At 38.8% G+C, this 24,774-nt stretch overlaps 1 protein-coding gene and 1 long non-coding RNA gene across 8 annotated transcripts in view; one reads left to right on the top strand and one right to left on the bottom strand.

Annotated features, from left to right (window-relative positions):
- The window catches only part of galnt13 (polypeptide N-acetylgalactosaminyltransferase 13), a 38,237-nt gene extending 22,497 nt beyond the window's left edge, over window positions 1–15,740 (top strand). For 4 of the 7 annotated variants that reach the window (XM_085135035.1, XM_085135039.1, XM_085135038.1 and 1 more), the window contains 4 exons: window positions 1,403–1,501; window positions 3,023–3,157; window positions 3,451–3,480; window positions 6,316–8,023. In XM_085135035.1, the coding sequence (XP_084991161.1) occupies window positions 1,403–1,501; window positions 3,023–3,157; window positions 3,451–3,480; window positions 6,316–6,501 (450 nt within the window). In that variant the 3' untranslated portion in view covers window positions 6,502–8,023. Of the gene's footprint in view, window positions 1–1,402; window positions 1,502–3,022; window positions 3,158–3,450; window positions 3,481–6,315; window positions 8,024–13,787 lie in introns of those variants that run through there. The other 3 variants (XM_085135032.1, XM_085135037.1, XM_085135036.1) reach the window with 3 other exon arrangements.
- On the bottom strand, window positions 12,903–16,502 carry LOC146500775 (uncharacterized). Its single transcript, XR_014869758.1, has 2 exons — window positions 15,672–16,502; window positions 12,903–15,638 (listed from the first exon to the last, which is right to left on the bottom strand). It is a non-coding gene; the product is annotated as an uncharacterized LOC146500775 (long non-coding RNA).
- Window positions 16,503–24,774: the final 8,272 nt, after the last annotated feature.

Here is a 24,774-nt window from a genome sequence, read left to right as displayed (position 1 = left end):
AGCATTGAAGCGGGGGTCAACTCAGTGCTAACATGGACCGTGCTATCTGGACATAGATGGAGGTCATGTAAAAGTAATGTCAGTCTAAGAACTGAGTGTGAAATGAGGTTGTAATCCTCTAACACTCATACAGCTGAGGATGAGGGGACTTTTCTCTCTCCTTTGCACTGCTCTCCTATACTGCAGTAAAAACTGGTTTTCTCTATCTCCCTTTAGCCACTGCAGCACCTTTTCTCCAATTTTCCTCTAAACCGGACTACTTCTGGCTGATTCTCATCCCCCGTAACATACAGTCAGCCTTTCTTTAACAGCCGGAACCATTAGGTTTTATATCACTTAATTATTATGAATGCCATTCCGTTCCTGCATGATAGGCATGGTAATGGCTTAGGCAACATACACAGTCAGCTCTGCTTTAGCTCTGTGAATGTAGGAGTTCATTAGATAGCTGAGTTGACTGGAAGTCAGTAGGAGCTGTGATAATTGCTTATTGAGAAGTGTGCAGTCAACTTAGCTCAGTTTCATCTTTAAAAGTGGATATAATGAGCAGAGGTTGGACTAAATTAACTCAGTGACATGCTATATACATGATTTTAGCTAAAACATTTATGGAAGATGGTGATAAACTTTTTCCAGTTTCCAAAAAGAAAGCATCATTAAATCTGTGACTTGCATTTAAAGTGGTTTCAGCATTAGTTATGCTGCAATATTTGCAAACCTGGGGTGGCAACTAACATTATTCTCTGTTATTTACTTATATGATTATTTTGTCAAATGCCAAGAAATAGGTTAATTTTTTAACCCTTTAAAGCCTGAACCATGAAATAATTGCCAGAAAATTAAAGATTTTGGAAATTGAGTGATTATTAAACCTTCTGACAAAAAATTAAAAACAAAACCCTTAAAAATATATTGTGCCATTTATTTTGCTGTTTTGGGAGGAAAATAAACACTGAGGTATGTTTCCAAAACTCATGGATCAAATATAATACATTTGGGTTTAAAAGGTTAATTAAAAAACGAATCAAACCCTAAAGATACTCAGTACAACTGAATGAACTAAAATGCTGTTGCTAATTATATATTAACAGATTAATTTCTTTGGAAGACAATATTTAAGATGTAGTGATTGATAATCAATTTGCATAAGAGATCCTTGGATGAAGAATTCAAACAATGAGGGAGGACAAAAAAAACAAGGACTTAGAAAAGGAATTTTTTTTATTGATGTATGAAATGGGACGTCATTATTCTGGTAATTTATTTTTTTCTGTTCCTGTAGCCTAGCTGTTGTCAAAAGAAACATAAATAAAATGCTATGATGTAACACTTTAAGACTTTAGTGTTACAAAGTTAATAAACTTGTACTTCTTATTTGTAAATATGAACTTCCTGTCTATAGATCAGAAATGCTGAAACCAACCAGTGTATGGACAACATGGGGAGAAAGGAGAATGAGAAGGTTGGCTTTTTCAACTGCCATGGCATGGGTGGAAACCAGGTGAGGAGATAACAGGAAATACTGTATTGAGAGCATTATACTTGTGAAAAGAAATACTATTGTCTATATTATAATAGAATTTGCAAATGTAACTTTAAATCTGAATGAAACTAAGCACAGCCTTAAATGTTCTACTTGGGTAGCAGCCAGGTGTTGCTAACTAAACGTACTTGATTAATTGATCATTAGCAGGTGTGAGCACCTCTATAATTTGCAGTTTGCTGATCTGGACCATTTAGGTGTTAACACAATGTTCCCAGGAGTAGACATGCCAACAAATTTACTCCAAGGTCAGGACATGTAATACTTAAAGATATTAAAAGCACAATCCCAAGAACTAGATCTCAGACCATCCAGGCTTCAATTAGCATGTTAAAGTTCATGATGGTACAATTAGCGTGAACTAATCGAGCTTGATTGGACGACTTGTTGGGAAAACCTGTTCTCTTTAAAAGGAGTATGGCAGCATGGCTTAGTTTGCAAAATTGTATGTGAACAAACCACAGGACTTCTTGAACAAGACTTCCCTCCTTTGGACTGATAGCACCAGATTGGAGATGCACAGCACCATGTTTAGTAAAACCTAAACACAACACATTAGTACAGATACCTCATACCAGCTGTCAGGCACAGTAGATGATTTGACCCTGTTTTGTAGCCACAGGACCTGGGCTCCTTGTAGTCATTCAGTCGACCATGAGCCGTTCTCCGTATCAAAGTATTCTAGAGTCAAATGTGAGGCCATCTGTTTGACAGCTAAAGCCTGGGTCATGCAGTAGGTCAGTGACTCCAGCAAATCTGCAGCAGAAGGACTGAAAAATAAAATAATCACGGTGTTGCAATGGTCCAGTCAAATCAGACCTCAACTTGACTGAAATGTTATGGCAGGACCTTAAGAGAGCTGCGCAGAAACGAATGCTTCAATTTCTCCACAGTGATTCGAGAGAATGATGATTTCAAATTATTACTGCTAAAGATGGTTCTCCAAGCTACTAAATCATGGGGTGTACTTAATTTTAAAGTGCAGCCTCTAGCAGTACATTATCTTGCCCAAAAACTTGACTTCAGGTTGGAAGCGAGGAGTGTGTTAATCTCCAACTTCTAAGTCAATGTGCAGATTTTCAATACAATGCTTTCTCTCTCTCATTTCTGAAGCCCAGTGTTGATTAGACTCAAAGATTTCTAGCCCAGAATTCACTTTGGTCCAATCAATATTCTTTATACTCAAGTCTCATTATAGTTTTTTTTCTGCAGCACACAAGACAGAGTATCTGTCCAGTCTTGTAGAAAAAATATCTGTAGAACATCCTGGAAATGCCCAATAAAGTACACAATCAATTTTTAAAAAGCTCTAGATTGTAAACAAAAAAAGAAAACAAAAAGAAAAAAAAATTAAGGTTTAATAAATATGTACAGTTTAGTCATCTATCCCTAAAACCCCTTACAATACTGTTGTTTTATTTTTTGTGATGTTGATGTTACTGATATTTTTCAAGAGCTAAATAAAACTTCCTCCTGTAGGTGTTCTCGTACACTGCGGATAAAGAAATCAGAACAGATGACCTCTGCCTGGATGTCTCCCGCCTCAACGGGCCTGTTGTCATGCTCAAGTGTCACCACATGAAGGGCAATCAGATGTTTGAGTACGATGCTGAGGTAGGATTTGTGGCCCTTGTAGGAACCAAATAATTCAAAATAAGGGTTCTAAAGCAAGTGGCCATTCTTTTCCCCTGTTCCTCAATTTAATATTTGTACCTTTACCTGTCAAAAGGTAATTTCATGAGCAACAGGACACTGAGGATTTTTGGTTGTGGGAAACTAGAATGACTGTTTTCTGCCACAAGATGGTGCTGTGTGTTGTTGTTGTTGTTTTTTTTTTAAAGCACCAAGGAAGTTGAGTTGCTATTTCAACCCAGCAGCTGTTTCTCTTTTCTCGTCTCATTATGTAGTATGTTGGCAAGTGGGAATATGATTTTGAGGTAAGCTGTTCAATTTGTCCCTCCTGAAGTGCCACATTGTGATTTAGTATTGTGAGTATGAGTGTGTGGACTCTGAAGTGTTAGTGTTTAGTACGGTAGATCGTTTATATAAATATATATATTTTTTGGATGTGTACTGAAGCCTTTTCCTACATTGGTGACCTGGGATCACGCATTGCAATTTATCCTTTTATAATTTGTAGACAAATATATTGTATGTGCAGCAGAACAATCAAGTCACCAAATAATTTACATCGCAGAGAGAAACTGAAGTCTAACCTATAACCCCCCTCGAAAAACAAACAAAAAAACTAACAAACCAAAACACAAGTATGTCCTACAAATATCAAAGAAAAATGATTGCATGCATTAGGTGCAAAATGGTGAGGTGAAAAAATAATAACCTTATGTCTATTTTTTTTTTTAGCTGTGTTGCTCATTACAGGTATTGCTATATATGTATGTATCAAAGTCTTTTCCTTTTGCTATAGCACTGAATTAGAAAATATAAAAAATCGACAAAGCATATTGAACACCAGGGTTTCACTTTACCTAATATTCCTGGGTATGCAAGCAGTAATAAGCTTGCATTTTTGATATTCAGTCAAATGAAGAAACAGATGTTGTGGGCAGGAAACAAAGACATTTTGAATCTCATAGGAAAACTAAATATTCTTCTCAAGTCTTGTTTCCTCAGAATACATCAAAATCAAAATACATTATGGATTACACAACTCAAAAAGCATTTTTATATGAACAATTTATGCATTTTTAATCCTCTGGGAGATGGTTAGACGAGGCAGCGTCGCATGCAGAGTTGTCTATGAGTGATTGAGATGTCCTATCACTGACATGGCGATATGACAAAGTGAGGAAGCTCAGAGGCCTTTCCATCCAGCATTGAACAAATCCATGGAGAAATCCTTTCATTACACTTTGCTCTCAGTGTGCTTTTCTTAAAATGGAAAAAAAAGAGAATAAAATGAATAATTCATAACGAAGAGAACCGGTCTCTGTTGTAAACAGCTCTGGGGTTTCATCGCTGTCAGTGGCTGGTGTTATTTTTAGCCCAGGTGTGACTGACAGGGACTGAATCCTGGATGACTACAGTACCATTAACATTTCATCTGGTCATCAGTTTCACTTTCACAGAAATACCTGGCTTCTCCATATTCCTCCTGTATTCATTTACAGTTGTGACCGACATCCACTTTCCTGTTCACCTACTCTGCTGTTTCAGCCAGTAATAAGTTCTATTTACTGTGCTTTCCCTCGCATGGATATCCCACTCAAACACATGATGGCCAAAATTTCTAAGTGCGCTGAAGTTTTCACCAATTTATCTGTACTTTTTAACTTTGCTGTGCTTGTCAAGTTGTGTTTTAGCTTTAGTAGAGTCTAATTACTGTAGTTTTTAAACTTTTTTTTCAGCCAGTTTTCTGGCTAAAGAAATCCAAAATGTTCTTTATTTTTGTAAGACTTAAAATAGTTGAGCTAATCGTTATTTAATTCACACTTAAACTATTGCAGCAAAATGCAAGTAATGAGTTTATTGGAGATAAAGAGTTTGAGGCATGGATTGGCATATTGATTGAATAGCTATTTACAAGTGAGGCACACTAAGCCACAGGCTGTATCAGGGAGTAAAATAGGAGAACCATATAGATAAACTCAAATTCCTGCAGGTAAGGGTCATGACATGACCGCGTTTCACCACTGTTGGACATTCTCTTTATTACGCTTGAAGCTCACACAAGTCGGCTCAGCTTCCCAGCTGCCAGCCACATACCAACAACAACAGCAACACCACAACAGGACTCTACACCGATCTTAAGTTGGCGAGGCGTGATTGCGATGCCGCGCAGCTGGGTCCGCTTTCCCTGTCGCGGCACCGCCGACCACGCCCTGCCACAAATTGGAACATAGATGACATGTTTTTACTAAATATCTAACTTTTTTTTTTTTTTAAATTGTCCATCTCGTTTTATAAATTACCCCCAAAAATTATTTGCATTGTGCTAATTTTGGCAAATATCGTCTGCCTCATTGTAAGGATATGTTCAAATTGTTGATGTGGTCATTTTCTCAGGGGTTTGAAACCAACCTCCTTGACTTTCAAGTGGTTGCTTTGGAGACAGCAACTAGGCCTGCAACTACTTGCAGTCAGTTGCTGACCTCAAAGCCACTTTGTGCATCAAGATGTCTATTAAAAATAAGTGGGTCTCCTATCAGATGGTCCGCCATTGAATTGGGTCAAGTTGGCAGTTACATGCAATCTGTGACAACAGAGGGATTAACTGTGATAAATCAGCAGAATATGGCACCTTTATATTAAACATTAAACTGTGATGTAATTGCTCCAGGATGGCAGTTTAACTAAAGAATGACATAGGCACTCTGCTTGCTTTTATATAGGAATTTAACCAGAAAACTTTCAATGGGCAAGCGCTTATTGGTGCAAACACACTCGGATTCATAAATGCAGACAGATTTTAATGTGTTGCCAATTTGTCTGCATCAATGAGATCTGCCTACAAGTGATTGTTGCTACTGATTTGTTGCAAGGTTGCCGCCATCCTGTTACCTTTTTTTTTTTTGTGGGTGACTGAGCTAATAGTCACATGAATAACTTGAAACATGACCCATATCGCTTATGAAGATATGGTCTATCTAATAACTAAATAAAATAAGAAATGGACCAAATAAGTCAGACATTTAGTCAGTGTCTGGGAAAGTTTACTGCGAAGAACAGACACATCAGTTTAAGAATTACTTTATGACTCTGTGACTTACCTTGAAAACCATCTGTCCCTTTTCCCTCCTGGCTCACTGCAGAAGCACACCTTCCTCCACATCATCACCCAATCATGTCTGACCATCGGCCGTCTGGAGGACGGCACCTATGGCCCCACTGTGGAGTACTGTAACAACAGTCCAATACAGTCGTGGATCCTCCACAACTACACTCGTCTGGAGGTCGCTAGACACCTCTACTTCAGTCCCACGGATTATTTTCTCTAAACTCAAGTCTGCTCTCGGGGGCTACGGGGGGCGTGAGGTGAGCAGATTAGCACAAGTTAGGTGTAGAATAGAGGTTGGTGGTCATCATAGTTGCTCTGTAGCAACGTAGTTTCACACTGTTAGAATTCACTAGACCTGTTTGGGCTGTAATAGGCAACTTTGGCTGTTTTGAGAGTATGTTTGATTTTCTGATTTTTGTCAGTGAGAGTAGACTTGTGGTTCTTCCAGGTGTATGCCTGAATGTGCATGTGTTTTAGGAAGCATTAACACTTTTTTGTTATTGGTGACCTTTCAAGGGGGGAGTGCACAGAGACATGGGAAGAGCTTCATCACGCAATGACAGATGTCCTGTCAAGATGCTTCTCTGTATAAGATGCTATCTGGAAGACCTTTAGCTAATCTTTTTGCTAAATTATATCTCAATTGACATTTATTTTCCAAAATAACTATATTTTGATGTGAAAATTCACTGGCTGTCCCCTGGACTGCCTGCACATGATGAATGATGGCCGAGATGGAGGACGTGCTTATTTTTAGCTGATTATCTGCATGCGGAGCTTATTCAAATGGGCTCGCCATTGTTTACAAGTTCTTTTGAAGTGATCCTTCATTGTGAACCTATCTTTCATGGCTGTAGTTGCTCAGGCCACTCTCTTATTGGCCAAAAGCAGCTGTGTACACAGTGTTCCATGTACATTGTAAAACGCCCATTATCAGTGTTTTTTCACCACTAAGCCTTCTTATTTACATACTTTTTGTGAGGAATGTTCTTCAGCTCAGCATTTCTGTCCATTTCGGAGTTGTTATTTTCCTGCCTTTTCCAGGCTTTGTGTCTGTCAGTCATTCTCTCTGTAGCCAATTCTGTTCTGTTGAGTAATTTGGAGTGAACACCTCAGAATCCTGTACTGTTGTATCTCTCAAAACGCTGAAGAGCAATTTCACTGTAGCATGCCACAGTTTCTGTGTCCAAGCAGGGCAAATTGGGTAAGGAGCTCCCGGGACTGCTGGTGTGTGTCAGAGTTGTGGCAGTATAGTGACCTGCTGTTAGATGGCCTGATTTGCTGTTCACTCTCAGACGTCCTCCTAGCATAGCAAGCAGAGAGGAGCACGTACACAAGAGAAGGGCTCCATTAAAGCAAATGACACTGTTGCTGAATCTGCCCTGAGATACAAAAGTATCTGCTGTGTTTGTATCTCCCACAAAAAAGCCACTCCTCTATCTAGATCCCCAGCAGCAAGCACAGAAGATCACGTCAAAACAAGAACCTCTCTGCCTCTCAGCAAGTCCAGTGTGCTGTGTGGTGATAAAGAGGATGCTATTCCTCAACCTGGGTTATGGTTAGAAACGGTCATCATTTAATTAGCTGGTCTCAGCTGTGCACACACTCGGTTTCTTGCTCCGGAGACTGTGCTTGGTTTGCTGGGAGGAAGATGGGAGTTTTCTCTGCCCCAAAGCAAGCATGAAATAATTATGAGCAAAGGACAGTACCTCCATATTTCGAGTAATTTCATTGAACATGGAACTTTTTTTTTTTTTCTCAAATCATACTTTTCTTGTGCTACATGTTCCCCTGGAGGAAATTTAGATTTTGAATGAAAGGAAAAATATTATCTTTATGATTTAAGGCTGTTTAGAAAGGCTTTGTAAATGATTATGCCTTGCGCATGGCTCAAAAATGTAGTATTCATTCAGTCTGGATTAGGAAATCTTTGCTTCTTTTTTATTCTTCTTCTCAATAGTGAAGTTACAACTACTATTAAAGAAGTACTTTTTAAATTAAAGTATAGTGTAGCACAAGCTTATTGTTCTTTTCCTTTGTTTTTAGACAGGTGTGTGAGGTTGTGTGCCACCTGCTCTCTTTGTTCTCACTCTGTTTGAACAAGTGTGCCCTGTAGGGCAGTCTGCAATGTGTACTTCAGGAAAGGTGTGTGGGGGGGGAGGGGGGCTGTGTGGCTGTGTTTGCATGCACTTCTTTGTATCCAGGCAGATAGTGTTGGGCCCTTGTGTTTTATAGCTGGAGATCAAACATGGCCTGAGCATCTCCGTGAGCTCATTAGTCTGAATATCCTATGTTAACAGTCAAAGCACAATCTTGTTTTAATGAAGAATTATGCTTCGATTGCAGAATTTAAAAAAAACAAAATCATGCTTAATGACCAGTTTTTATGCCATGATGTATTTTTAGGTTACTTGTTCACCTGCGTTTTATTTTTTATGCTAATATAACATTGTGTTAAGCTACAAACTGCTAAACCTGAGGCTATCTCTGTTTTGGTTTTCATTTATACGCTTATACATTTTCATATATTACATGGCATCTTTGTAGCTCCTAACATAATTTTCCCAATTTCTCTCGTGGCATTGTTTTTCTCTGCAGAGGCTCTGCTTCTCTTTACAAACCAACTCTCAAGTCCCCTACTCCTCTGCATGTGATCATTAGGATGAGAAAAGCAACTCAAGTGAGGAATGAAATTGCGGAAGCATGTTACTACTGAGGGTTTAAACATAAATGGTTAATCAAGGCTATTGAGGGCTCTCTCACAGTTGTTAGTGGGGGGTGTTATCTCTGGTGACGTGTGGCAGATAGCCACAGATTCTCTCCTGTGGTACATACCACTTGTGTGGTGCTTGAGTTCGAGCTCATCACAACAGGTGTGTTATTTCCAGTCTGGTCCAGTTTGTCCTGTTTTCTAGCCTTTCTGGTTTCCACGAAAAAGCATCACATAGGACAGACAGGAGCGATGGAGTGGAGCAGAAGAAGGAATACTGTAATTACATTAACAGGGACCCTGTTCTATTTAAGTGTCTTGATGAGCTATGGCAGTGACAGTGAGCCAGTATGCACAGTACACAGTACCAGATCCCTGAGAGTGTAAATGGTTTTCACTCATCATTATTTTACTAAAATGTCTTTCATGAAGAAAGCCAGTTAATCAGTCATTGTCACCTGAGCACAGTTAGACAGAGCCCAATCCAACTTGTCCCACGGTCAATTTAGTTAGCAGATGATGGCATATTTGGCCTGTGATGTGTAATGAAGCCACTGTGAGAAATGTAAGGTTATTAAAATACTTCTATAATGATAAGCTTTGCAATTACACACCTTCATTAGTTCTGTACAGGTGTTTTTACTGGTATACAATGCAGTCTAGAGCAACCTCTTATTTCTTTATATTTTGCCAGGAAACAGGGAACTAAGTGCAAAACATGCAAAACATGCTAAGTGCAAAACTCAAAACATGTGCAAACATACATAGAAATACAGTTTATAAGGCAACAACAGAGTTTGTGCAATTGCAACGAGCTTGAAAGTCAATATTTGGTATTACTGACTTTATACTTTAACACAGGCTAAACTGTCTTAGGCAGCTTCCATGTAATTTTTTAAAGTAGTCTTTAGGAATAATTCTCAAGGTCTCTTGAAGGACAGTCAAAGCTCTTCTTTTGTTCCGTGCTTTTACTGCATTGCAGTGTGTTTGAGACCACGCTGAAAACTGAAGCTGCTGCCAATCAGATGCCTTATAGTTGTTGGTGGGTCAGAGTCTGACTTTACTTCTCTGTGTCCATAATTCCATCTATTTTGACAAAGTCCCTAGAACCACTGGCTGAATTGAACCCCCAACCATGACCGATCCTCCGCCATGTTTAAGACATAACTGTGGACGCTCCCTGTTGTACCTTTCTCCTGAACTCCTCTGTTCATCATGATTTGAACCTAAATTTTCTAAACTGGATGTATCACTCTATAAATATAATTTGGCATGTCTTGGCCTTTTCTCTTCTCTGCCATCCTTCCACGGAAACAATTTCTTATGAGGTGTCAGTGAACAAGAGATTGATCAGTTCAATGGCCAGATACACCTCTCTGGTTCTGTGTCAGGTCTTTGCTGGATTTTTTCCCCCCTATTTTATAAGAACACGACTTTCAAATACAGTGAATCTGCTGTAGCCACTTCTTTTGTCCTTCACTTGTCTAGTTTCCTCAAAGTTTTTAAGGACACACTGCACACCCTGCTCAAATATGCCAGGTTTTCTGCTAATAACTCTTTACAAATCACCTTGTTGGTGCAAAAAATTTAAGGTTGTCAAACTGTGTTGTCTTTAAATTAGCTGAAAAATGGCAACAAATTGTGTGTTTTTTGTGACACACTGCTAATACATGGACTGGTTCTTATATAGGTTTTTTCAACTCTAACTGAGCACTTAAAGTGCTTTATACAACTTGCCTAATTCACCCATCCATACAAGCAACTTGGATTTACTATCTTGTCCAAGGATATTTGGCATGCAGACTGGAGGAGCCAGATATCGAACCACCAGCCTTCTGATTAGTAGATGATCTGCTCTACCTCCTGAGCTACAGCGACCATAGTAACAAAAATGGAAAATTTTTATCAGATTTTACTAGAGATGGACCGATCCGATATTACGTATCGGTATCGGTCCGATACTGACCCAAATTACTGGATCGGATATCGGTGAGAAATAAAAAACGTAATCCGATCCATTAAATATCAAAAAAGCACCTCACAAAACTTGCTACGCGGCGTAACTCGGCTCATAACCGCAGCACGTAGCAGCAGTGTGCATCACGTGATAGAGCGGCTGTGTGTATTTGTAGCCTTGCTAGCAAACCAGCATTTCATCTATGAGGAAGTTTTCCCAGAGAGAAGTAAAGCAAGTGTGTAAGTTCATCTCTGAATGTCTGTAAAGCGTTCCCACGTTAAGCTTAACAACCATACCTGGAGCGACTGCCTCTCTCTCTCTCTCTCTCTCTCCTGCTGCTTCAATCGTGAAACAGCTTAATGATCAGCTGATCGGCTTTTCTGTCGCGAGTCCGTCTCTTCTTAGTTTTTGGCCCACTTCTCACCAGAAAGAGGAAACCAGCGGCTGAACAACAGCAGCACGTTTAAGCTTGATAAGCTGTTGTTAGAATTTATTTAATATTACTTTCTACACCAGGATCTTTTTCTACGTAGCTGACGGCTGGTAATTGTGCAGGGGCGGATCTAGCAAAGTTTAGCCAGGGGGGCCGATAGGGCATGAACAGGGAAAAGGGGGCACAAAGACATACTTTTCTTTCTTATTCTCATTTAAAATGTCAAGTTTTTAATAAATAATTATCTGACTCTTACACCCAAAGTTTTAATCTTGTGTAAAATATATAGAAGTCCATTACTGTATATAGTAACTGTTAAGTCTAATATACCCTAGTAAGCTATAGTACTTTTTCCTTTGGGAAGATACCATCTGTGCAGTCTGCAATTCTGTTGAAGAAAGATGTTGAATCTATTTAATTACTCTTGAAAAATAATTTATTTTTGTGCATTTTCCCCCTGCATCAAATTAAATTTGATTACATCGATTAAGCATCATGAGGTGGAGGGTGGTTCCCTATTTTTTTTTTTTTTGCTGGGAGTTTGCAACCCTATTAGTTAGGTTGCTTAAAATTTCTTCTAAGTACTCTTTAAAATACCAGAATAGGGAGGATGGAGCAGGTTTAACTTTATTAGATTGATCAGTGTTGCTGAACTATGACATATTTTGGACGCAGTGTATTTTTTACATACAGGTATAACAGAGTAGCTTTAGTGTTGTTATTTATTTAAACTTGAGTATAAACTTATACAAAATGCAACAAGATATTAAAAAAAACGTTTTGTTGATTAAAAAACACACTATATCGGATTCATATCGGTATCGGCAGCTATCCAAATTTATGATATCGGTATCGGTATCGGACATAAAAAAGTGGTATCGTGCCATCTCTAGATTTTACACAACTGAGAGGCGATCATTGTGGTGTACTGATTAAGGCACACACAATCATTTGGGTAGAGATATTTGTTGCAACTAATGTTACATTGTAACCTTTTTCCTCTCCTCGTGATCCCTGGTTACTTGTTATCTGTTCTGAAAAAAGATGCTACTATAATGTGTCGCATTAACAATAAAAACACCGTTTATCCCAAGCATGGTGTTGAATAAATAATCGTGATGTGGTCAGTGCTAACAAGCACCAGCAGTATTACTGCTGGTACTAATGGTGCCTATTATATTGTAGTACTTTGATCAAAAAGTAAATATAATGAGCTGCAGTGTTAACAATAAACTCTTTTTCCTAGGTTATTTTAATAATTGGAATAAATAAATATTTAAAACTGTTTGTTATTGTTCCTGAGAATGGACCAGATCACCACATGTATGTGATAAGGGTCACTCAGAGGAACAAACATTATTATCACCTCACATCGCTATCATTTCAGCTCTTTGGTTTGATTTTCTGGCCTGCAGTGAATGGTTGGTGAAAATTAGGAGCTACAGGACCGGATCTTTTCCTTTGTTGATGGCACAGACCAAAACAGAGATATAAACGGAGTATAAACAGACCCTACATTAATTTTTAAAGCTGCTTTGTAATTTCTGGATGTGTAAACAATGTGTTATTTACATTTGTAATCAGAATATAATCACTTTTTTAATGGTCAAAAAATCAGTTTCAAAGACTAGAAAATGCCTCAGTAGACCTCCTTGTTAAGGTCAAATGTATGCAGAGGTCTACATTTACTTTGTATGCGATCCACTTGTTCATGATGTGTCTTCACCTGCTATTCAGTGAACATACAGGAGTTTGCAAACCTAAACATAGTGATAAAACTGAAAACACTGTAGCGGGTTTGTTGCAGTGGTTTTAACATTAAAACAACTCATTTTCCCATTACCACTGAATGTGGGGGGGAAGTTGGCTCTAGAGAGGTTGATGCTTTTGAAGCTCAGTCAATCACAGAAACATCCTTTTGTTAAAGTGCCAATGACAAGTTCCTCCCCCGACAGGAGCCTCGATTTCCACAGCGTTTCACAGCGAGAGGTGTATTGTATGAGGGGTAACCCTTTTTTATTCAAGTCTTTTTCTCTTGATGTTCCTTATTTTGTCATTCTGTTTTTATTGTTTTAATAAATGGTGCAGGCACAGACTTAAGTTTATTTACTGGGTCAATGGTACAACAAAGCTGAAATTTGGGAAATTAGTAGTTAAAATGAATCTGTGAGGGTTGGTTTGAGTGATGTGCATAGATTCAGCTTTTCTTCAGACCACAGTTGAAGCAGTCAGGCACTGGCAGCTTGCACTGATGCCCTCGGTGATGACCTGCATCTTTGAGGGTACATGACTGTAAAACACAGGGGAGGTTGGTCTTCAACTTGTAAATATATATGCATGACATTAAACAATTACATCAGCTGTAACTGCCTGTTTTTGTTTTGTTTTTTCATCTTTTCTCTCCAGCGCCTTACTCTGCTGCATGTGAATAGCAACCAGTGCTTGGACATGCCCTCTGAGGACGACAAGATGGTCCCCACATTGAGAGACTGCAATGGCAGCCGTTCCCAGCAGTGGCTGCTCCGTAACATGACCCTTAGCGTCTGACTCTTCACCTCAGTCCTCTGTCGTTCTTCACCCAACCAGTCCTGGCTTTCCTTACCCTCACCAGATGGCTCTTACCACACATCATGCACCTCTTGCTTTTACATCCTGGCCAAGAAATGCAGAGAACTGGGCAGCAGCGGCTTTTCTTCCATTTGATCATATTACAGTTCAACACAGGTTTGAGGATAAACTGCACTGGCACCTGCATTTCTAAAAATATGATGAGCTGTAGCTTTGGGAACTTTTACAGATCTGAACTAGGATAATGACGTATCGGGTCGTGCATGGAAAACACTCACATCAAAGGAGTCACACTGTGATGGACACCTGCTAGCTGTGAATCTGCTGCACTGACTGCTGATTAGCTTCTGGAAAAACATAAACAAGAGACCATTTGTCATTTTCTGAGACGCATCTTTGCAATGGTTGAGATTCTATAACCACCACTGTATCCAGACAGGCATTGATGTATCTACTATAGGTACAGTCGTAAAAGAAAACAGCTGGTTTGCTACTCATTCTCTTTTCATGTCGGTGTCTACTGTGTCTATGCTTCAAGCAGCATGGTGGTCATTTTAACTGCAACTGTTGACTGACATATGGAGGTCTGCACTGATAGGTGTTACCCTCTTGAGGTGATTTACTGAAGGGATAAAGTCGTAGCCCTGTATAACCTACAAATGCTTTTCCTTCTTCTTTATCAAGCCCACTGTAGCATTAGCTATTTAGGACGTGTCTTTTTATCACATTTCATGAGACCGTGTGGTAACAAATCTGCTCGAGAGAAAACGGAAGCCCAACCTTAACAAACTGAACAATCACATTTCAGTTGAAGCCCTGACACCCATATCAGTTGTTACAGTTTAACTTAAGAGGAGTACCATTTTTATAAAGATCCCTTAAACTTGGTTAAAGAGTTGTACTAAGTTATGCTTTCTAATACTGTGCAGAAAGTCTTGAGCCACCCTTAACTTCTTGATATTTGCAGTGCTTTATTGAAGTATGCAAACATACATGGAGATGCAGTATAAGACAAAACAGTTTGTATAATTCTAGGGAGCTTTAAAAAAAACAAACAGTTTTTAGTATTCTTCAACACAGCCTGAACTCTCTTAGGCAGCTTTCTTGTAACTTCCATAAGTAAGTCTTCAGGAATAGTTCTCCAGGCTTTTTAAAAGACATTCAAAGGTCGTCTTTGGATGTTGGCTGCCTTTCTTTCCATTCTGTCAAGTTGATCCCACACTGCTTTATTAATGTTGAGATCCAGGCTCTGGGGACGCCAGTCCAGTGTTTCATTGTGTGCTTTTCTATCCAGGTATGTTTTTACTACATTGGTGGTGTGTTTGGGGATGGTGGATCTAAATCTGATCAATTTTGATGAGTTTTGAAGATCCCCCAGTAATAGTGGCTGAATTGCAGTTACAACCATGACAGAGCGGCCACCTTGTTTTACAGATGGCTATAGAGACTCACTATTGAACCTCTCTCCTGAATGCCTTTGTTCATAGTCATGATGGTTTAAAGAAATTGTGGGAAAAATGTTTTTTGCAACAGAATGCTAATAACAAAGCGCCTAAAGATACAATTTAAAATTGGTTCTGTGGTAAGTTGTCTGTTATGTGTAGCCACAATACTGGTTTATCCCTTGGGTTAGGTTCTTATGCTTGAATGAGTTTATAGGTTATTATTAAGTGGATAGACACCCCCCCCCTTTCCCCCCCAAAAAAACAAAGAAACAAAAACTGCAAAATCCCCCCAAAACATTAGTCTGAAAAAGGTCAGGTACAAGAACTTGTCTGAAATTAATAAAAACAACAACAACAACAAAAAAAAAAGCAGTCAATGTCCAAAGACAAAAATTTAAAGATATTCTACTGATAATTATTGCTCAAGACCACTTTAAAAATTGCATGAAACTCTAACTACTTTGGAAGCAAAGCAAAATGAAATGAGGGGCAACTCGACACTTTTGCACAGCACTATACCTGAAACATATCTTTGAAATTCAAGTCTGTTGTTAACTGACGCAGCTGTTGATGTTCCGTATTACTCCAACAGGAATTACATCATGGAAGTTAATCTATTACAGGTGATGAGAAATATGATGTTGGTGTTGGACTAGAAATACAAGTGATACATTTTGAATGAATGTAGATTTTAACAGGTACTTTTGAGAAAATCACACTGTAATATTATAGCTATCAAAACATCATTACATCAAAAATTATTTTTAAGTCAGTTTCCATATGATTTCAAATTCTTTCCATTGGAGATATCATGACATATCCGGGTGCAAATCTTTCTTTATAAAAGTTGTTACATGTTTGGTTGTTAGTGATTTTGGATGGTTGATTCGTTTTATGTCTGAAAAGGATGGTTTAAGATAAAATATTGCAGCTTATTGATAGTAAATAATTACCATATCTCATAAATAAATTGTACAAAGTCTTGATCATTGCATTAAGTGAATATGAAGTATATCAGTACTCATCGTTACCTTTACAGATATCTTTCACCACATTCGGCAAACAAATTGTATTGTACATAATGCTGTTCAGATGTATCTAACACCATTGTTGTTATATATACAGAACCAATTATTTTTCTAAGATGCTGTAAAACTGGAATATTCTTGCAAAACATACTGAATGATGATTAAACAAAATCACTGGATAGATTTGGAAGTAATAAAAACAGTGCTGACACTGGGTTTTGAAATTGTGCTGTGTTTTGGAAATCCTCATTGGTCCCACAAAAACCAATTTGGAGACTATCTGAAGGACTAAGTACATGAGGGGTGGGGTATACTGCCCATGCTGCTTGAATACTGAACTGATGCCAGGTGCCTGCTTGGCATTCAGATTGAAAATCAGTGACCTCTTTGATATTATGCACACACTTATTGTTTTTCATTATCTTAAAGTGCATGGTGTTAGAACAGGAATGTAATGTTTCAATGTGTGGGTTGCACATTTGTCATCTGTTTGTACATTTTGCTTTTTTTTTTTTTTTTTTTGTAGAAAAAAATAAAACTTCTGAACATAAAATAATGATTAGCTTCACTGTTGAGCACCTGACAGCTTGTCGCACCAAAATATACGGTTGATTAAGAAGCTTTTAAGGCCTCACGTACATCTCATTACCCGGGGTTACTCTGTCCTTTTTAAATGTAGCAAATTGTACCGTCTCTTTTATTATGAGCTAGAAAAAAAAACACCAATACAACAGGATACTATAAGAGTTATGTTGTAATGAATGTTAGTTGTTGGTTTTATGCTTTATGTGTAAAGGAGTTTGTCATTATTCTGTGTGCTTTTAATCACAGAAGGCTCGACCTTTCAGGTGACTCTGAAAAAGTCTGAGACGCAAAATTGTTCTTTTTGAGCAAAGCTTTGAAAGAATAAAGCTAGCAGAATACCCAGACACTGGATGTCATGAATTATACAATTTTAGTAATTATTATTTGAAATATTCATTCATTTTTCAGATTTTTGTTCAGTTGATTAATTAATGGCTTAGCCTTGAAGCCTTAAGTTGAAAAGGGCAGCATATATTTTTAATATTTGTTTTCTATACTCTATACTCTAACCTCTTACAGGCAAAGTTGTGTGAACAGCAAGTCTGCACATTTCAGAAGCTGGAATCAGAAAAAAAAGGCTTGATGACTTACTCAAATGTCAGGCTTATGGATTGGAACCAGGATTTCCAAAGTGCTGCCCACAGTCCAGTGGCCACCATGATATAACACTAAGGTAACATTTCCAACTTCTTCTATTATAGCTATCAAATCAGGCTTCATAATAGACTTCATAGCAAATCATGTTAATACTTTCAAGAACAGCTGGTGTCAGTGTAGTCACCCAACTAAAAACTGGTAAAACGACTAAAAGTGGCATAAAACACCTTCCTCACTGTAAATGTGTTTGAAATCTGCATTTTTATCCAGCACAATATTATCTGCTGCCACTCTTTGTTAGCACAGAGCGTAGGAATTAGAAAACGATTTGAACATGGTGACGAACATCCTTACACTCATCACTTTATACAGTAAGTTAGGCTTGACCAGTACCCACTTTTGCCTTGCGAACTAATTGAATTTGCTATTGCGTAGATTTGTTTTCTGCACATCAATGATGCAACTTCCTCATTCCACCACATGAGATATATTAGATTGTAACCAGGTGCCTATGAAGGCCGTTTAAGTACAATGAACTGTCATGTTCCAGTTTGACATTGGACCAAAGAATTGCCGCTCACTTGGTGTTTTCTCTTTTTCGATCCATTCTCGCTAAACCCCAGAGATGGTTGTGTGGGAAAATTCCAGTACATTCGTAATTTCAGCCAACCTGGTGCCAACAACAACGCCATGTTCAGATGACATCTCTTCCCCTAGGTGATGCTCGATTTGAACTTCAGCCGATAATCCTGTTATTATCTTTATGCCTAAATTCACTGGCTGTGATTGGCTGATTAGATATGATGTTAGCAAGTATGTGAGTCTCAACACCTTTCTCACATCTACATGAAACAAAGAATCTCTGAAGCTAACTTTTTAACTTGTTGGGTATAGCATCATTAATCCAGCAAAAAAAATAAATATTTTTTTTAATATAGCGCCAAATCCCAACAATGGTCAATACAAGTCACTTAACACTGTAAGGTAAAGACCTAGTAATACAGACAAACACCAACAATCAGGTGACCCCCTATGAGCAAGCACTTTGGCAACAGTGGGAAAGAAAAACTCGCTTTTAACAGGAAGAAACCTCTGGCAGAACCAGGCTCAAGAAGGGACACTGAATAAAACCTGACAGCCTCATAGAGATGTGTTGGCTCAAAGTGCAATCCAGAACACAGTCCATGCTAAAATATTTGTAACTATTTGTACAAAAATTATAAAAAATAGACCAATAATGAATATTGAGTGTTAGGTGTGCTGATGTTCCTTGTTTCTGCTCAGCTTTGCATTTAAAGTACAGTCATGAGAGTGGTGTAAGTCTTCATTTTTTCACCAAATAAAAGAAAGAATAACCATTTAAGCATAAAATTAAAAAAGAAAACAAACTATTTGTGCCTAAAGTCTCATTAGACATAGTGGGTAAATAATAAACACTCATTGCAGATATACTGTGCATTTTCATTGTCCTCACTTATGGTAGCATTTTGATCAGTATTTCTCAAAGCTCTCTAAGGTGCCCACTGCAGAGGTATTAACAGTTGTTGTTGTGGGGCTGACAAAACATCAGTGCCTCACAGCGCTCCCAGCAGCTGCCCTGAGGGGACTGACTGTGGTTTCAGACAGTCTCACACCTGTAGGAAGCGAAACCCAGGCTGGTTAACGGGCCCTGTGAGGATAAGATAGTGGGTTTGTGGGCACACCAGGAGGGTCCATTAAGGGGTGAGATGCTTTAAAATAATAGCCCTAATGGAAGCCTTATCTGTGGCTGTCTGCAGCTTTCTGTCGCTCTTGAAGGTAGAACATCCTCACGATGAAGACTGTGCAGTTCTCCGCTATTTAAAACATGGGCTTTTTTTATGCTCAGGAAATGCTGTATAAATAGGTGGTTTTATCTAGAGACCAAAGACCATATTACACCATGTCTAATTCCCCCATTTTACACAACAAAGTCCCTATTATTCCTGAGACTGTTTGTTTAGAAAACACAAGGGAATTATTTAATGTTTTATTCAAAAACATGAATTCATTCAGAAGCCAAGGATGCGCACTATAAAAGTACCTTAGGTTTACAGTAGTATTTGTGTCACCAGAAAAATTAAATCAGTGCAAAGGAAATATTTAAGTTGCAGCACCGGTGTGTGAGACTTACTGCAGCTACATGTGGCAATAAAAGAAGATGGTGTGTGATTTGTGTGCACTAAATTGTGTCTTGTGTGTTGTAGTTAGTTAGTTGTAGTAACAGTATAAACAATAGAATAATTGTGTTGAAGTGCATCAATGTGTTTTAGTGGGTTAATATAAATAGTGTTATTAATAAGGTTAGTAAATGCCATCCTTTTAAAAATAAATCCAAGCATTAACTTGAGTTTTTTCCCTTTAAATCATAACTACTGTTGCTTATAGAAAAGCTCATTTTTGTTTGTTGTTTTTTTTCCTTGAGCCCATCCTGGTGGAATTTCCAAGGACGCAACAAGAGCAATTGAACCTCTTGTCTCCTTAAGTCTGATAGTCTCCCTAACCCGTTTCCATTAAACCATCATGACAAGAAACTCAACACTTTCGTGCCCTGACTTCAAATCCAAGGCTGTACATTTTGTGTCCTATCCCTCCAAGTATCTGCAGTTTGCTTGATTGTATACCGGTCTGCCTGGCTCTCCCCTGCACTATATATAGGTTTCCATCAACTAAGTGAATCCAATAATGGGTAGTAAAAGAGAGAGAGAGGGGATAATCAAACCTCTGGAAGTGTCTTTTGCCTCGCTTGAGACCAAAGGAGAAATCCTGCACTTAATTGTTGAGGGGACCTAAAGTTCCAGAGCGCGTACGTTGGAAAGCAGCTTTAATTAGACATAGTTTGAGGCTAATATCTCAGATGGGGTAACATCCACTGCCACAGGAGGCACCCACACACCCACACATACCGAGAATAATGTACAGTACCTGCCTGTAGATGTGCAGAGCCAGCCTAGGGATTCAACGGAGACATTTCTGATGTATGCTTGCCATCTCTTGAGTAATTTTTATTGATTTTCAGGAAGGAATTGGCTCTAACAAGCTTCTCCTATGTGATAATCTCCTTTTTACGACGAAAGCAGTGATTAGGAGGAAGGGGCCCCGCTGCTTTCAGCAGTAATTGTGTCGTAATCAATCATCAATCTCCAGGAGCTGTTCGACAAAGCACTCCTGTTCAGATGCTATTTTTGACCCAGGCAACAACTAATAAGGTCTCGCTTCAGCTAGGGACAGAAAAACCAACAGATGCAGAATAATATTCCCATTTGCTGTTCAGTGTACCTACAATTTTTTATCTCTTTTTAAATCTACGATTGCGTAGCTGTAAGAGGTATGATAGTTTGTTTTGCGGTTAAATGTTGCAATCTCTTTCAATCACTGACAAAAAGCTGTAATGTCATTTGATTACCACAAGATGCTGACAATTTCATATGTCCCTTGGAGGCACCACATTGTGACCCAATTGCTTTACTCCCATTTCTCCACCAAAGCAAGGGCTGAGGTGGGTCTGAGGTGAATGTCATGAAACTTGGTGCAGAGGTGTAGCAAAGGAAGAAGCCGTTCAGTTTATGTGTATGGTGTGTGTCTTCAATATATCATTTTATTTTAAATTGCGAAATAGGCCATTGCCCCATGGGCTCATTGAATGCACTCCCAGGGTGCCCTTTTGTTTAGAGATGCTGCTCTTCTTATCCACCACATGGTTTTACATTACATGCCAAGTATAGAGGAGAGTCTGATAATGCTTCAGCATCCAATGAGCATGCTTCAGATCATGTTAAAGCCTAATCTTTGCAGGGAGAAAAGACATAGCACGCATCTTTTATAAGAAGAGGATTGCTTGTTCAAAATTCAAGAAATCAATACTGTAGCAGCTAAATAAGATTACAGAGAATTTTTAGCGAGGAAGTCGTAAATTTGTGGGGGGCGTAGAAGAACAAATCCATCAAAGCCAGCATCAAAGCTGAGGCGGTTTTCCCTGCACTGTCTTTGATTGTAGAGATTATAAAGGAAGATAGAAAATAAGAGAAGATTGCCTGACATGATGGCTGATCTTCCGAGAATAACCTCAAGTGCTATCCTAGCTGATTTAGGGAGGGGGACAAATGCATCTAGTGTCCTACATTGGTCTGATTAGATTAATAAATCAATCCCATCCTCACCCGCCCATCAGGTTTTGCCCAGGCTATTTTTAAGAAATGGGTTACAGAAGATCATCAAAGTATTTCTGATCACTGACTAACACATGACACTAGCTGTTGCATAACTAACATCTGCATGGAAAGCGCTGGTTATAGATGGCAAATGGAAGAAGTGCTTTTGGTGGAGAAAACCCCTTTTTCTTTGTTGAAGCAAAATGCACTACTTCTTTAAAATTCTCTCATTATTAGATGAGAACTCATCTGCATATATTCCAATTTAGTGCACAGTGTTACACATCAGCTGCCTCCTGGCAAGAACAAGCCCGGACTTTAACCTCTTTCTTGTATTTAGCTGTCACTGACAAGGCCTACTGTATGTGCTGAGCAGAATTAAAGAAGCGTGTCTGCAGGGTTGGGGATGCTTGAATGATGTTTCAATTAATGGTTTCTATAGAGTCCCTTACAGTTGATAAGTTCTGCATGTTTGGATAAAAAACACTTACTAACACTGCATGAGATTTTTTTTGTAATTGTCTATGTGGCTGTAAGTTGACCTGAAATCAATCCATGTGGAAATGGGAGCTTTTGTTGTGAATTACATAAAAGTAAAGGTACACAATGACAAACGGTTCCAGTAACCAGGACTGTGCAGTTTCAAAGGTTCCTGCATACCATCTCTGAATTGAGGAGGGAGCCTAAGGGTACATCTTTCACCTTCTCACAATGCTGTTAGTCAGTGGTGCTTGGTTTGGTCATTATGCAAATGTACTGTTTATAAGATTAGGGAAACCTGCAGTCAGCTGAGACTGAGGAAGTCACTTGGATGAGTGATGAAACATTTCTCTTCTCTACTTCCTAGAATTTAGCAGCATTTCAATGAAAATCATGGGCTAAACTCACATGCTCACACACACAAATAAAAAAACTAAGCAAAATAAAGGCAAGAGGATTCATGATTTTTAACCCAAGTTGATCTGAGTTACAGTTTGAGCTATGCAAACAATTTTATGAAAGGAGTGGCGAGCACATTTCACATTTCAGACAAACAGTTGATGAGGATTCAAATCTCCCTACTCTTACTCTCTGATTGGTGAATGCTTTTTTTTATGTGTTCACAAAGTGTTCAAACCTTGTCTTTCTGTCAGGCAGCTGGTTGAATCTGATAATGAAGCCCTGCTTGAAATGGACTAACTTACATTTTCAAACTTTTAAAGCCAATTTTTATATTTGTCTGTCAGTATCACTGACTCTGCCACAGTTTCCAAATATTTAGAATTTTGATTTTTACTATGTAAGCATTAACAAGAGTCATTGTTAATAAGCCACTGGGTGCATTGTGTGCAGGGTGCTGTGTTCAGCACACAGGCTTTTGGCTCTTTTCGATTCTTAAAAGAAGTGTTTTTTTCTTACTTTAAGCGGCACCTATTTAATCAGGAACATTTAATTTTCTCTTGATTCGGAGGCCTCAGGGGATTTTTAAATCATGAACACTGAAGATAATCCAAAGGGACTTTGTCATTAAAAAAGCTCCACTGTATCCTGGAGTTAATTGCTCTTTTTCTGGAAGTACATGCAGGAGAGACACTTTGACAAAAGTAGTGTACAGACTTTTGTTTCAGTGAGCATATGTATGAAATACAGCAATTAAAAATTTCTAGCTCGTGGTGCTGGCTGGCTGGCTGGCTGATGGCCAATCCAAACTAATAGCCATATTTTTTGCTCTGCAAATATGTGAATAGCCTTTTCCTCTTAATGAGGGCCAAAATGCAGGGATTGGGTGACCTGTGTCCCCCTGCACTCATTATAAAATCACAGAATTGTGCAGAAGCTGAAGCCAATGTTCACCTGGCAATTATGATGGCCTGGTGAGTGATGGGGAAATCTTTTCCTGTGTGTTCTCCTCAAGAGGACAGAATCACAGTGCCTTGCAGACAGTGCTCAGAGGCATCTCAACTTTGCTCTGTGCTGCCATGCAATCATTCATTTGGAAACAGTTATGTCAGGCCTTAGTGCTGTTTTTAGAAGCTACCATTGGTACAGTGGGGCTTGCTGGGTTCTGACTGGACAAGAAATATCATGTGGTTAAGTACAGGGACATAAAAGATATTAGGGGAGGTAGATTTTTCCTGGAACCAGACTGACTTAGCAGAGACTTTGCATTGAGGAAGGGTTAAAGAAAAGGGAGCAACAGGCCATTATAGATATTTACACTACAAAATCAAGAGATACTGCATGAAATGGCAGTAAATACAAAACAAATGATTGATATTCACAGATGACTGTGTGTGATACTACACCGGATGCAACAAGATGTGTAGGTGACTGTCAGGCCTGATTCAGAAGGTGATTTATTCATTTGATCTATTTACTCTTTCTGGGGTGAAAATGAATACAGCCGAATCAATCCATATTGCTGTTGCGCTGATGATGCAGTGTGTATCCTGCTTTAATGCTTTAATATCTAAGAGGCACGCATCATTGACTTCGATAGGGGTAATTGTGATTTTAGCAAGAAAAAAAGACATAATCACAAAAATAAAATAGAAAATAGTAGAGAGGAAAAAGGGTGGAGACACAATAGACAAGCTGTTTGTTTTAGGCTGCTCACCCTGCTTCATGTGTTTGAGAGAAAGCCTGGGTAACTATGGTGTGGGTGTATTCCTCTGTGGCCTTGATCTTGGTAATATGATGGGTGAATTCTGGTTTCAGCTTTTTTGTCCTCCTGAGATCTAAAACGGTTTGCTGGGAGTGACAGCAACTACCCCGCTGAAGGTGTTACTCTGTTAAGAGATCTAGTGTGTAGCATAGATCGGGTGCAGTCACCCATGAGATCGATGAATGTGGGGGTCAGCTGTGGCTGTCAGTACAGGTGACCCAGAAGAATAGCCGCTAAACATTTCAAAATGTTCACTGGCATTGGGACGATTTTTCCTTAAACTGGTTATGTACTTAAAAAGACTAATGAGCATTAGTTTGGCAACTTTTTTTTTTTTTTTGGCAAAATAGAGATAAC

The sequence above is a fragment of the Neolamprologus multifasciatus genome, chromosome 16 (assembly GCF_963576455.1).
Source record: "Neolamprologus multifasciatus chromosome 16, fNeoMul1.2, whole genome shotgun sequence".
In the NCBI taxonomy this organism is placed as follows: domain Eukaryota; kingdom Metazoa; phylum Chordata; class Actinopteri; order Cichliformes; family Cichlidae; genus Neolamprologus; species Neolamprologus multifasciatus.
The sequence above is the reverse complement of the archived record's forward strand: the minus strand, read 5'-3'. Positions and strand labels throughout refer to the sequence as shown.